At 43.4% G+C, this 15,000-nt stretch overlaps 1 protein-coding gene across 4 annotated transcripts in view; it reads right to left on the minus strand.

Annotated features, from left to right (window-relative positions):
- LOC112236062 (phosphoethanolamine N-methyltransferase 3-like) overlaps positions 1-15,000 on the minus strand; it is a 32,625-nt gene that overhangs the window by 17,618 nt on the left and 7 nt on the right. The window contains exons 1-4 of one of the 4 annotated variants that reach the window (XM_042326116.1): positions 14,750-15,000; positions 12,720-12,889; positions 12,296-12,451; positions 5,720-5,856 (exon numbers count right to left, since the gene is read on the minus strand). The exon at positions 14,750-15,000 is cut by the window's right edge and continues 7 nt beyond it. In XM_042326116.1, coding sequence (XP_042182050.1) covers positions 5,720-5,856; positions 12,296-12,451; positions 12,720-12,880 — 454 coding nt within the window. In that variant the 5' untranslated portion in view covers positions 12,881-12,889; positions 14,750-15,000. Of the gene's footprint in view, positions 1-5,719; positions 5,857-12,295; positions 12,452-12,719; positions 12,895-14,374; positions 14,720-14,749 lie in introns of those variants that run through there. The other 3 variants (XM_042326117.1, XM_042326115.1, XM_042326118.1) reach the window with 3 other exon arrangements.

Here is a 15,000-nt window from a genome sequence, read left to right on the forward strand (position 1 = left end):
TCAGTCCTTGGGCAAATTTGACCCCAATAACTACAGTGGGATATGCGTCAACACCAACGTTGGTAAAGTCTTCTGCAAAGTCTTCTCATGCTTTATTGATTTAAAAAAGCTTTAGACTCAATTTGGCATGAGGGCCTGCTATACAAATTGATGGAAAGTGGTGTTGGGGGAAAAACATACAACATTATAAAATCCATGTACACAAACAACAAGTGTGCAGTTAAAATTGGCAAAAAAACACATTTCTTTCCACAGGGCAGTGGGGTGAGACAGGGATGCAGCTTAAGCCCCACCCTCTTCAACATATATATCAACGAATTGGCGCGGGCACTAGAATAGTCTGCAGCACCCGGCCTCACCCTACTAGAATCTGAAGTCAAATGTGTACTGTTTGCTGATGATCTGGTGCTTCTGTCCCCAACCAAGTAGGGCCTAGATATTCTCCACAGATTCTGCCAGACCTAGGCCCTGACAGTAAATCTCAGTAAGACAAAACATAATGGTGTTCCAAATAAGGTCCAGTTGCCAGGACCACGAATACAAATTCCATCTAGACACCGTTGCCCCAGAGCACACAAAAAACTATACATACATTGGCCTAAACATCAGCGCCACAGGTAACTTCCACAAAGCTGTGAACAATCTGAGAGAAGAAGAAGAGCCTTCTGTGCCATCAAAAGGGACATAAAATTCAAGAGATGTTAAATTCTACAACCACCTAAGAGGAAGAGATTCCCAAACCTTCCATTACAAAGCCAACACCTACAGAAAGATGAACCTGGAGGAGAGCCCTCTAAGCAAGCTGGTCCTGGGGCTCTGTTCACAAACACAAACAGACCCCACAGAGTCCCAAGACAGCAACACGATTCATGAGAAAACGAAAAGATAATTACTTGACGCATTGGAAAGAACAAACTAGAGTGATATTTGGCCCTAAACAGAGAGTACACAGTGGCAGAATACCTGACCACTGTGACTAACCCAAAATTAAGGAAGTCTTTGACGATGTATAGACTCAGTGAGCATAGCCTTGCTATTGAGAAATGCCGCCATAGGCAGACCTGGCTCTCAAGAGAAGACAGGCTATGCGCACACTGCCCACAAAACCTCATGCCAAACGTATGACCGTATTAGAGACACATATTTCCCTCAGATTACACAGACCTACAAATAATTTGAAAAACAAATCCAATTTTGATAAACTCCCATATCTATTGAGTGAAATAACCCATGGTGGAAAAGTAACCAATTGTCAAACTTGAGTAAAAGTATAGATACCTTAATAGAAAGTTACTCACGTAAAAGTGGAAGTCACCCAAATCCTACTTGAGTAAATTTCTAAAAGTATTTGGTTTTAAATACACTTAATTATCAAAAGTAAAGTATAAATAATTAAAAATTCCTTATACTAAGCAAAGCAGACGGCACCATTTTCTTGCTTTTAAAATGTATGGATAGCCAGGGGCTCCAACACTCAGACATTATTTACACAACATGCATTTGTGTTTAGTGAGTCCTCCAGGCCAGAGGCAGTAGGGATGACTACTTGTTCACTGTTTAGTGAGTCCTCCAGGCCAGAGGCAGTAGGGATGACTACTTGTTCACTGTTTAGTGAGTCCACCAGACCAGAGGCAGTAGGGATGACTACTTGTTCACTGTTTAGTGAGTCCTCCAGACCAGAGGCAGTAGGGATGACTACTTGTTCTCTGTTTAGTGAGTCCTCCAGGCCAGAGGCAGTAGGATGACTACTTGTTCTCTGTTTAGTGAGTCCACCAGACCAGAGGCAGTAGGGATGACTACTTGTTCACTGTTTAGTGAGTCCTCCAGGCCAGAGGCAGTAGGGATGACTACTTGTTCACTGTTTAGTGAGTCCACCAGACCAGAGGCAGTAGGGATGACTACTTGTTCTCTGTTTAGTGAGTCCTCCAGTCCAGAGGCAGTAGGGATGACTACTTGTTCTCTGTTTAGTGAGTCCTCCAGGCCAGAGGCAGTAGGGATGACTACTTGTTCACTGTTTAGTGAGTCCTCCAGGCCAGAGGCAGTAGGGATGACTACTTGTTCTCTGTTTAGTGAGTCCTCCAGGCCAGAGGCAGTAGGGATGACTACTTGTTCTCTGTTTAGTGAGTCCTCCAGGCCAGAGGCAGTAGGGATGACTACTTGTTCACTGTTTAGTGAGTCCTCCAGACCAGAGGCAGTAGGGATGACTACTTGTTCTCTTGATAAGTGCTTGAATTTTTGGCAGACTCAAGAAAAGAGTCAATCAGCTGTTCATCTCCTTTAATCTGATGAAGAATAGACACTCTACCCTCCAGTTCAGCGATTTTCTGGGTCAGTTGTTGACAATTGACACATCCAGGGGTGAGTTTGGTCTTTATTCTGAGTCGTTAGCTAGCAACGCTAACTAGCTTTGTTGTGGTGGTAGGCCCAAATTGAGCTAATACGCTAATCAGCGTTACGGCGCTTCCGCGAATCCAATACGATTTTCATTACAAATAGTATTTTTGTAACTCCACTCACTACTTATATAGTCTGTTTGTAACTCCACTCACTACTTATATAGTCTGTTTGTAACGTCACTCACTACTTATATAGTCTGTTTGTAACTCCACTCACTACTTATATAGTCTGTTTGTAACGTCACTCACTACTTATATAGTCTGTTTGTAACTCCACTCACTACTTATATAGTCTGTTTGTAACTCCACTCACTACTTATATAGTCTGTTTGTAACTCCACTCACTACTTATATAGTCTGTTTGTAACGTCACTCACTACTTATATAGTCTGTTCGTAATCATAAAAGTGACCATGTAGGAAACTACCACGATTCCAATACGATTTTCTTTGCAATTTTCTCTGAATGTGTGTGATGTGAATGACTTTAGCTTCCCTATAGGCCTGAGTGCACACACTCTCTAGTAGGCTTAATTTCACGGCAGATAGTCTGACTCATGAAGGTGAAAGTGGACCGAATACGGATCTGTTTAGTAAGGTATTCAATTATGAGAGGACGACAGGATGAGAGGAGTATCTGGGTAGATACACTGCTCAAAAAAATAAAGGGAACACTTAAACAACACAATGTAACTCGCAGTCAATCACACTTCTGTGAAATCAAACTGTCCACTTAGGAAGCAACACTGATTGACAATAAATGTCACATGCTGTTGTGCAAATGGAATAGACAACAGGTGGAAATTATAGGCAATTAGCAAGACACCCCCAATAAATGAGTGGTTCTGCAGGTGGTGACCACAGACCACTTCTCAGTTCCTATGCTTCCTGGCTGATGTTTTGGTCACTTTTGAATGCTGGCGGTGCTTTCACTCTAGTGGTAGCATGAGACGGAGTCTACAACCCACACAAGTGGCTCAGGTAGTGCAGCTCATCCAGGATGGCAAGAGATGTGGCAAGAAGGTTTGCTGTGTCTGTCAGCGTAGTGTCCAGAGCATGGAGGCGCTACCAGGAGACAGGCCAGTACATCAGGAGATGTGGAGGAGGCCGTAGGAGGGCAACAACCCAGCAGCAGGACCGCTACCTCTGCCTTTGTGCAAGGAAGAGCAGGAGGAGCACTGCCAGAACCCTGCAAAATGACCTCCAGCAGGCCACAAATGTGGGTGAGGGTCCATGAGGGTGGTATGAGGGCCCGACGTCCACAGGTGGGGGTTGTGCTTACAGCCCAACATCGTGCAGGACATTTGGCATTTGCTAGAGAACACCAAGATTGCAAATTCGCCACTGGCACCTTGTGCTCTTCACAGATGAAAGCAGGTTCCCACAGAGCACATGTGACAGACGTGACAGAGTCTGGAGACGCTGTGGAGAACTATCTGCTGCCTGCAACATCCGCCAGCATGACCGGTTTGGCGGTGGGTCAGTCATGGTGTGGGGTGGCATTTCTTTGGGGGGCCGCACAGCCCTCCATGTGCTCGCCAGAGGTAGCCTGACTGCCATTAGGTACCGAGATGAGATCCTCAGACCCCTTGTGAGACCATATGCTGGTTCGGTTGGCCCTGGGTTCCTCCTAATGCAAGACAATGCTAGACCTCATGTGGCTGGAGTGTGTCAGCAGTTCCTGCAAGAGGAAGGCATTGATGCTATGGACTGGCCTGCCCGTTCCCCAGACCTGAATCCAATTGAGCACATCTGGGACATCATGTCTCGGGACATCATGTCTCGCTCCATCCACCAACGCCATGTTGCACCACAGACTGTCCAGGAGTTGGCGGATGCTTTAGTCCAGGTCTGGGAGGAGATCCCTCAGGAGACCATCCGCCACCTCATCAGGAGCATGCCCAGGCGTTGTAGGGAGGTCATACAGGCACGTGGAGGCCACACACACGACTGAGCCTCATTTTGACTTGTTTTAAGCACATTACATCAAAGTTGGATCAGCCTGTAGTGTGGTTTTCCACTTTAATTTTGAGTGTGACTCCAAATCCAGACCTCCATGGGTTGATAAATTTGATTTCCATTGATAATTTTTGTGTGATTTTGTTGTCAGCACATTCAACTATGTAAAGAAAAAAGTATTTAATAAGAATATTTCATTCATTCAGATCTAGGATGTGTTATTTTAGTGTTCCCTTTATTTTTTTGAGCAGTGTATATCACCATGTTGCTTCCACCTATCAACCTCTCATCTCTACAGAAGGGTATAGGGATTCATTAGATAGTAACCTCAGCACTACAGGAAGGTCTAGGGATTCATTAGACAATAACCTCTCAGCTCTACAGGAGGGTCTAGGGATTCATTAGATAGTAACCTCTCAGCACTACAGGAAGGTCTAGGGATTCATTAGATAGTAACCTCAGCACTACAGGAAGGTCTAGGGATTCATTAGACAATAACCTCTCAGCTCTACAGGAGGGTCTAGGGATTCATTAGATAGTAACCTCAGCACTACAGGAAGGTCTAGGGATTCATTAGACAATAACCTCTCAGCTCTACAGGAGGGTCTAGGGATTCATTAGATAGTAACCTCTCAGCACTACAGGAAGGTCTAGGGATTCATTAGACAATAACCTCTCAGCTCTACAGGAGGGTCTAGGGATTCATTAGACAATAACCTCTCAGCTCTACAGGAAGGTCTAGGGATTCATTAGATAGTAACCTCTCAGCTCTTACAGGAGGGTCTAGGGATTCATTAGACAGTAACCTCTCAGCTCTACAGGAGGGTATAGGGATTCATTAGATAGTAACCTCTCAGCACTACAGGAGGGTCTAGGGATTCATTAGATAGTAACCTCTCAGCACTACAGGAAGGTCTAGGGATTCATCAGACAGTAACCTCTCAGCTCTTACAGGAGGGTCTAGGGATTCATTAGACAGTAACCTCTCAGCACTACAGGAGGGTCTAGGGATTCATTAGACAGTAACCTCTCAGCTCTACAGGAGGGTCTAGGGATTCATTAGATAGTAACCTCTCAGCACTACAGGAAGGTCTAGGGATTCATCAGACAGTAACCTCTCAGCTCTTACAGGAGGGTCTAGGGATTCATTAGACAATAACCTCTCAGCTCTTACAGGAGGGTCTAGGGATTCATTAGACAGTAACCTCTCAGCTCTTACAGGAGGGTCTAGGGATTCATTAGACAGTAACCTCTCAGCACTACAGGAAGGTCTAGGGATTCATTAGACAGTAACCTCTCAGCTCTACAGGAGGGTCATTACTGTAAGACTCACAATAGATATTCAGGTGATATTAAAGCTCGTACCTGATTGGTGGTTGCAGGACTCCCTGAAAAACAGGTATCCTCCGAGGCGGAGCCATCCCAGCATCCTCTCTGTTAGTGACCTCAGCTCCTCGTCACTCAGATACATCAGCAGCCAGTTGGAGAAGATAATGTCAAAACTGATGGGGAGGTACACATCAGAATAACATCATAACTGATAGAGGGGGGTACACATCAGAATAACACCATAACTGATGGGGGTACACATCAGAATAACATCATAACTGATGCGGGGGGTACACATCAGAATAACATCATAACTGATAGGGGGTACACATCAGAATAACATCATAACTGATAGAGGGGGGTACACATCAGAATAACATCATAACTGATATAGGGGGGTACACATCATAATAACATCATAACTGATATAGGGGGGTACACATCAGAATAACATCATAACTGATGGGGGGGTACACATCAGAATAACATCATAACTGATGGGGGGTACACATCAGAATAACACCATAACTGATGGGGGTACACATCAGAATAACATCATAACTGATGGGGGGGGTACACATCAGAATAACACCACAACTGATGGGGGGTACACATCAGAATAACACCATAACTGATGGGGGAGGGGGTACACATCAGAATAACATCATAACTGATGGGGGGGGTACACATCAGAATAACATCATAACTGATGGGGGGTACACATCAGAATAACATCATAACTGATGGGGGACACATCAGAATAACACCACAACTGATGGGGGTACACATCAGAATAACACCATAACTGATGGTGGGAGAGGGGGGTACACATCAGAATAACATCATAACTGATGGGGGGTACACATCAGAATAACATCATAACTGATGGGGGGTACACATCAGAATAACATCATAACTGATGGGGGTACACATCAGAATAACATCATAACTGATGGGGGGGTACACATCAGAATAACACCACAACTGATGGGGGGGGTACACATCAGAATAACATCATAACTGATGGGGGGTACACATCAGAATAACATCATAACTGATGGGGGGGGACACATCAGAATAACACCACAACTGATGGGGGGGGTACACATCAGAATAACACCATAACTGATGGGGGAGGGGGGTACACATCAGAATAACACCATAACTGATGGGGGGTACACATCAGAATAACACCATAACTGATGGGGGGGGGGGGGTACACATCAGAATAACACCATAAGTCTGGACGTTATTGAGGTATCAAAGTTTCTAGCAAGTAGCAATGCATTATACCCTTCGGCTTTAGGCAACGCCTGTGTCAAAGATGGCACAGTAATCCCTTTATAGTGCACTATTTTAGAGCCCTATAGGTCCTGGTCAACAGTAGTACACTACCCTATGGGCCCTGGTCTACAGTAGTACACTACCCTATGGGCCCTGGTCTACAGTAGTACACTACCCTATGGGCCCTGGTCAACAGTAGTACACTACCCTATGGGCCCTGGTCAACAGTAGTACACTACCCTATGGGCCCTGGTCTACAGTAGTACACTACCCTATGGGCCCTGGTCTACAGTAGTACACTACCCTATGGGCCCTGGTCAACAATAGTACACTACCCTATGGGTCCTGGACAACAGTAGTGCACTACCCTATGGGTCCTAGTAGTCCACTACCTGAGCAATAGGGCACCATTTGGAACACAGCACTAATTTGTTACCTCGTATTAGTGTTTTCAGTTCCAAGAGATTGAGTAATTCAGTGTTTCCAAAATATGTCTCGGCCTGACCTTTATTTAACTAGGCAAGTCAGTTCCTATTCTTATTTACAATGACGGCCAAACCCTGACGACGCTGGGCCAATTGTGCACCGCCCTATGTGACTCCGAATCACGGCCAGATGTGATACAGCCTGGATTCAAACCAGGTAGTATAGTGACACCTTTTGTACTGAGATGCAGTGCCTTTAGACCGCTGCGCCACTCGGGAGCCAAAAAAACACCCCAAAAATCCCAACAGAGAATTTATACTGAGACGCAGACCTAGAGGTGCAAAGAGAGGAAAGTTTACCAGTAACTTTCGACGTTTACCAATAACCTGACAGAATTTTGGTATCTTTCGATAAATAAATGGAATTTTAGAAGATTAAATCTAGTGTCCTTTTTGGGTGCTACAGATTATCACAGGTGTCTGTAATGATCTCAGGCCCTCTGTGTGGCCTTATCACATGGAAATATAGAAAATGATTTTAATATAATCAATAGTTTGTCAAAGCTGTAAAACATTATCTAAAATATATATATACCATCAACTTAGTGAATACAATTTTTGTTTAATATGAGGGTTTCAGCATGAAATATCCTTGACATATATTTTTCACACTCTTGTATTTATTTTACTATGTCACTATGTATTTATTTTACTATGTCATTATGTATATTTTACTATGTCACTATGTATATTTTACTATGTCACTATGTATATTTTACTATGTCACTATGTATATTTTACTATGTCATTATGTATATTTTACTATGTCACTATGTATGTTTTACTATGTCATTATGTATATTTTACTATGTCATTATGTATATTTTACTATGTCACTGTGTCACACTTACTTCCGGCGCCGACAGAGATGGCCGCCTCGCTTCGCGTTCCTAGGAAACTATGCAGTTTTTTGTTTTTTTACGTGTTATTTCTTACACTAGTACCCCAGGTCATCTTAGGTTTCATTACATACAGTCGAGAAGAACTACTGAATATAAGATCAGCGTCAACTCACCATCAGTACGACCAAGAATATGTTTTTCGCGATGCGGATCCTGTGTTCTGCCTTACAACCAGTGCAACGGAGTGGATTACGTGCAGCGACCCAAAAAACGACTCAGAAAAAGAGGGAAACGAAGCGGTCTTCTGGTCAGACTCCGGAGACGGGCACATCGTGCACCACTCCCTAGCATTCTTCTTGCCAATGTCCAGTCTCTTGACAACAAGGTTGATGAAATCCGAGCAAGGGTAGCATTCCAGAGGGACATCAGAGACTGTAACGTTCTCTGCTTCACGGAAACATGGCTAACTGGAGAGACGCTACCCGAAGCGGTGCAGCCAGCGGGTTTCTCCACGCATCGCGCCGACAGAAACAAACATCTTTCTGGTAAGAAGAGGGGCGGGGGCGTATGCCTTATGACTATGACTTATGACTCAAATCCTTCTGTTCACCTGATTTAGAATTCCTCACAATCAAATGTAGACCGCATTATCTACCAAGAGAATTCTCTTCGATTATAATCACAGCTGTATATATCCCCCCCCCAAGCAGACACATCGATGGCTCTGAACGAACTTTATTTAACTCTCTGCAAACTGGAAACGATTTATCCGGAGGCTGCATTCATTGTAGCTGGGGATTTTAACAAGGCTAATCGGAAAACAAGACTCCCTAAATTTTATCAGCATATCGACTGCGCAACCAGGGGTGGAAAGACCCTGGATCATTGTTACTCTAACTTCCGCGACACATATAAGGCCCTGCCCCGCCCCCTTTCGGAAAAGCTGACCACGACTCCATTTTGTTGATCCCTGCCTACAGACAGAAACTAAAACAAGAAGCTCCCACACTGAGGTCTGTCCAACGCTGGTCTGACCAAGCTGACTCCACACTCCAAGACTGCTTCCATCACGTGGACTGGGAGATGTTTCGTATTGCGTCAGACAACAACATTGACGAATACGCTGATTCGGTGTGCGAGTTCATTAGAACGTGCGTTGAAGATGTCGTTCCCATAACAACGATTAAAACATTCCTTAACCAGAAACCGTGGATTGATGGCAGCATTCGTGTGAAACTGAAGGCGCGAACCACTGCTTTTAATCAGGGCAAGGTGTCTGGTAACATGACTGAATACAAACAGTGCAGCTATTCCCTCCGCAAGGCTATCAAACAAGCTAAGCGCCAGTACAGAGACAAAGTAGAATCTCAATTCAACGGCTCAGACACAAGAGGCATGTGGCAGGGTCTACAGTCAATCACGGACTACAGGAAGAAACCCAGCCCAGTCACGGACCAGGATGTCTTGCTCCCAGGCAGACTAAATAACTTTTTGCCCGCTTTGAGGACAATACAGTGCCACTGACACGGCCTGCAACGAAAACATGCGGTCTCTCCTTCACTGCAGCCGAAGTGAGTAAGACATTTAAACGTGTTAACCCTCGCAAGGCTGCAGGCCCAGACGGCATCCCCAGCCGCGCCCTCAGAGCATGCGCAGACCAGCTGGCCGGTGTGTTTACGGACATATTCAATCAATCCCTATACCAGTCTGCTGTTCCCACATGCTTCAAGAGGGCCACCATTGTTCCTGTTCCCAAGAAAGCTAAGGTAACTGAGCTAAACGACTACCGCCCCGTAGCACTCACATCCGTCATCATGAAGTGCTTTGAGAGACTAGTCAAGGACCATATCACCTCCACCCTACCTGACACCCTAGACCCACTCCAATTTGCTTACCGCCCAAATAGGTCCACAGACGATGCAATCTCAACCACACTGCACACTGCCCTAACCCATCTGGACAAGAGGAATACCTATGTGAGAATGCTGTTCATCGACTACAGCTCGGCATTCAACACCATAGTACCCTCCAAGCTCGTCATCAAGCTCGAGACCCTGGGTCTCGACCCCACCCTGTGCAACTGGGTACTGGACTTCCTGACGGGCCGCCCCAGGTGGTGAGGGTAGGCAACAACATCTCCTCCCCGCTGATCCTCAACACTGGGGCCCCACAAGGGTGCGTTCTGAGCCCTCTCCTGTACTCCCTGTTCACCCACGACTGCGTGGCCACGCACGCCTCCAACTCAATCATCAAGTTTGCGGACGACACAACAGTGGTAGGCTTGATTACCAACAACGACGAGACCGCCTACAGGGAGGAGGTGAGGGCCCTCGGAGTGTGGTGTCAGGAAAATAACCTCACACTCAACGTCAACAAAACTAAGGAGATGATTGTGGACTTCAGGAAACAGCAGAGGGAACACCCCCCATCCACATCGATGGAACAGTAGTGGAGAGGGTAGCAAGTTTTAAGTTCCTCGGCATACACATCACAGACAAACTGAATTGGTCCACTCACACAGACAGCATCGTGAGGAAGGCGCAGCAGCGCCTCTTCAACCTCAGGAGGCTGAAGAAATTCGGCTTGTCACCAAAAGCACTCATAAACTTCTACAGATGCACAATCGAGAGCATCCTGGCGGGCTGTATCACCGCCTGGTATGGCAACTGCACCGCCCTCAACCGTAAGGCTCTCCAGAGGGTAGTGAGGTCTGCACAACGCATCACCGGGGCAAACTACCTGCCCTCCAGGACACCTACACCACCCGATGCTCCAGGAAGGCCATAAAGATCATCAAGGACATCAACCACCCGAGCCACTGCCTGTTCACCCCGCTGTCATCCAGAAGGCGAGGTCAGTACAGGTGCATCAAAGCTGGGACCGAGAGACTGAAAAACAGCTTCTATCTCAAGGCCATCATACTGTTAAACAGCCACCACTAACATTGAGTGGCTACTGCCAACACACTGTCAATGACACTGACTCTACTCCAGCCACTTTAATAATGGGAATTGATGGGAAATTATGTAAATATATCACTAGCCACTTTAAACAATGCTACCTTATATAATGTTACTTACCCTACATTATTCATCTCATATGCATACGTAGATACTGTACTCTATATCATCGACTGCATCCTTATGTAATACATGTATCACTAGCCACTTTAACTATGCCACTTTGTTTACATACTCATCTCATATGTATATACTGTACTCGATATCATCTACTGTATCTTGCCTATGCTGCTCTGTACCATCACTCATTCATTTATCCTTATGTACATATTCTTTATCCCCTTACACTGTGTATAAGACAGTAGTTTTTTGGAATTGTTAGTTAGATTACTTGTTCGTTATTACTGCATTGTCGGAACTAGAAGCACAAGCATTTCGCTACACTCGCATTAACATCTGCTAACCATGTGTATGTGACAAATAAAATTTGATTTGATTTGATTTGTATGTTTTACTATGTCACTATGTATATATTTTACTATGGCACTATGTATATTTTACTATGTCACTATGTATATTTTACTATGTCACTATGTATATTTTACTATGTCACTATGTATATTTTACTATGTCACTATGTATATTTTACTATGTCACTATGTATATTTTACTATGTCACTATGTATATTTTACTATGTCATTATGTATATTTTACTATGTCACTTTGTGTTTGTTGTCGATGTTTTGGGGGTCAAACTGGTGGCAGTTATGAAACAAGTCAACAGTAGGAAGAGTTGCAGAGTTCATTCATTAATTAGGCTATCTTCTCTTGAACCATTTGGTCTATCCACTAGAAAAGCATTGACAATATGGCCACAGATTATATATATATTAATACATTTTTTCCAAATTGCCATAGATTTACCTGTTAATTACCAAAATTGCAGAAGATTTTGGTAACTGTGGTAAACTATGTACACCTCTTTTATAATATATTATTATAATAGTATTATATTATACACATCCTATCAAACAGCAGACCTGTTTTTGGGGAAGTCCAGCTTGGTGACGTCTGCCTGGAGGAAGGAGGCGTTGCCATGGTGACTGTTGTCCTGTCTGTTCTTCTCCACGAAGCTCTCCATGAAGTCGACCGCTGTCACGTGACTGGCCTGGGTCAACAGGTGGCTGGTGTACCTACTGGAAGAGACCAAACAAACAAACACAAAGGGTCAAACACCTCCACATCAGACAGCGAGGGTCAAACTGCCAACAAGAGTCAATGTCACCTGACCAGGAAAAACACAGGTCCCCATCATAGCCCAGGGCCAGGGAGTTTTACCTATCAGGTCACATGGTCAGTTAAACCTCATGTCTCTACAGAGATCATGACACAGTATATGCTTGTTGTTATTAACGGTCTATCGGGTCAGTTGTTTTATAGATATAGTTCAATAGACCCACTGACCCGATGCCGGCGCCCAGCTCCAGGACCCTCTGTCCGGAAAGGCTGGGCAGCAGGGAGAGGATCTCAGGCAGTTCTTGCTGGGTTAGCTCCTGGGCATGAGAGTCCAACATCATTTCCTCAACCGTGGCCTGATGGCTGTGCTCCTTCCAGAATTCTGTCATCGTACTCCTCTTTACTCAGAGTGGAGAGAAGAACTAAAGCAAACTGCTGGACAAGTACACAATAACAACAACACCATCAACAACATACTGTATTTGTATATTTGTTTTATGTACCCAGTCTGTGTGTTATTTTGCTAGGAATTGCCATTCTATTCTATGCTATGTTACTCTATGCTACGTTTTTCTATTCAATGCTATTCTATTATATTCAATGCTATAATATTATATGCTATGTTATTCTATTCTATTCCATGTCATTCTATGCTATGTTATTCTATGCTATGCTATTCTATGTTATGTTTTCCATGCTATGTTATTCTATGCTATGTTATTCTGTTCTATGCTATTCCATGTGATTCTATGCTATGTGATTCTATTCTATGTTATTCTATGGTATATTATTATATTCTATGATATGTAGTTATTTTCTATGCTATGTTATTCTATGATATGTTATTCTATTATATTCTATGCTATTCTATTCTATGCTATGTTATTATATTCTATGTTATTCTATGGTATGTTATTATATTCTATGATATGTGATTATTTTCTATGCTATGTTATTCTATGCTATGTTATTCTATGCTATGCTATTCTATGCTATGTTATTATATGCTATGTTATTATACTCTATGCTATTCTATTCTATGCTATTATTTTATATTCTATTCTATTATATGTTATTATATTCTATTCTATGCCATGTTATTATATTCTATGTTATTATATGCAATGTTATTATAATCTATGCTATTCTATTATATGCTATGTTATTATATGCTATGCTATGTTATTCTATGCTATTCTATTTTAAAGCTATTGTAGACTACAGGGTGTGGTAAAGTGAGTTTGATACTGTAGGGTTACTATAGAATGAGAGCAACAACAAGAGGTACTACTCTCCAGAACTCAATCACAAAATATTGTAGAAATCAACCACTGTTTTGTAAAGAATGCCAACTCAATGAAAATGTTTGTCACGTCAACTACTGTCATATACTACCACCACAACCTCAAAGACCTAAAAACAATATGAACCTGAAATAACAACAATCACAACTACAACTAACAGGTTATATAACGGTCACATAACAGGTCATAATCATTCATAAATCACCATAACTGCCTGACGACTCAAACTGAATTATTCCGAGGCTCTATCGTTCCGATTCATAGCGTTTGGCCGGAGAAAGGAGTTTGGGGTAACCAGGCAATAAAACTGCAGCAGCAATCTCGATTAGTAGCCAACTAGCCCTACAATCAATGTTTAATCCAGGAGTAAACACGAATATAGAGTAGAAACCCTCCAGAACTCTACAGCAGTTAGCATTACTTCAATCATTTGCGTGAATATACTAAACACAGAACACATGTTGGGCCAAAATAACCTTGTAAGTATTATTAACATCTGACCAGAAAAAGTCAACCACATTGAATAAACCCACACTGTTATTTACAGTCGATAGAGGATGGAAACCATGTAATTCTTACCTTTGGTGTCCATGTTTGTTGGTTAAAAAAAATAAATATATATATATATATATATATTGGGGGAAAAAGGGCTAACTATTACTAGTAGTAGTTAGTAGTTAGTGATACTAACAGCATCAATTATCAGCCGATGGTATGTTGAGTGTTATCACTGGCAGACTAATGGACACTTGTTGAGTGCTCGTGTTTAAATAAGGGTTGACCATAATGCGCGTGGAAGAGTTGGCTTTCCACATCCATAAGGTGCAGAACTGACAATACTGATGCGCGGAATAAGGGAGGGGTGGAGAACAATAACGCATGAATAATCATCTGGGTAACAATGGGGGTCTTCGGTGTCTGCTATCTGACGCGTTATGTTAGGATTTCCCTTACCGTATAACCAGACCTTGACTGTCGATGAACCGATCTGGTGATATGTCAATCATTCAGAGGAGGCGATAAGGCGATATTGAGTCATCCATCCATGTGGAAGAAAAAATAAGAGTCTGTTGTATGTACATAAAGGCCTATTAAAGATATAGCCAGTGGTCTGAGCAAAGTGCATCTGCGTGCGTTATTTTACACCGCGGTTGAAACGAGCCCCGTTCGTCCAGAATGTGCTGACACGGTTCGGATGGAGCCGC

Source organism: Oncorhynchus tshawytscha, linkage group LG08 (assembly GCF_018296145.1).
Source record: "Oncorhynchus tshawytscha isolate Ot180627B linkage group LG08, Otsh_v2.0, whole genome shotgun sequence".
NCBI lineage: Eukaryota > Metazoa > Chordata > Actinopteri > Salmoniformes > Salmonidae > Oncorhynchus > Oncorhynchus tshawytscha.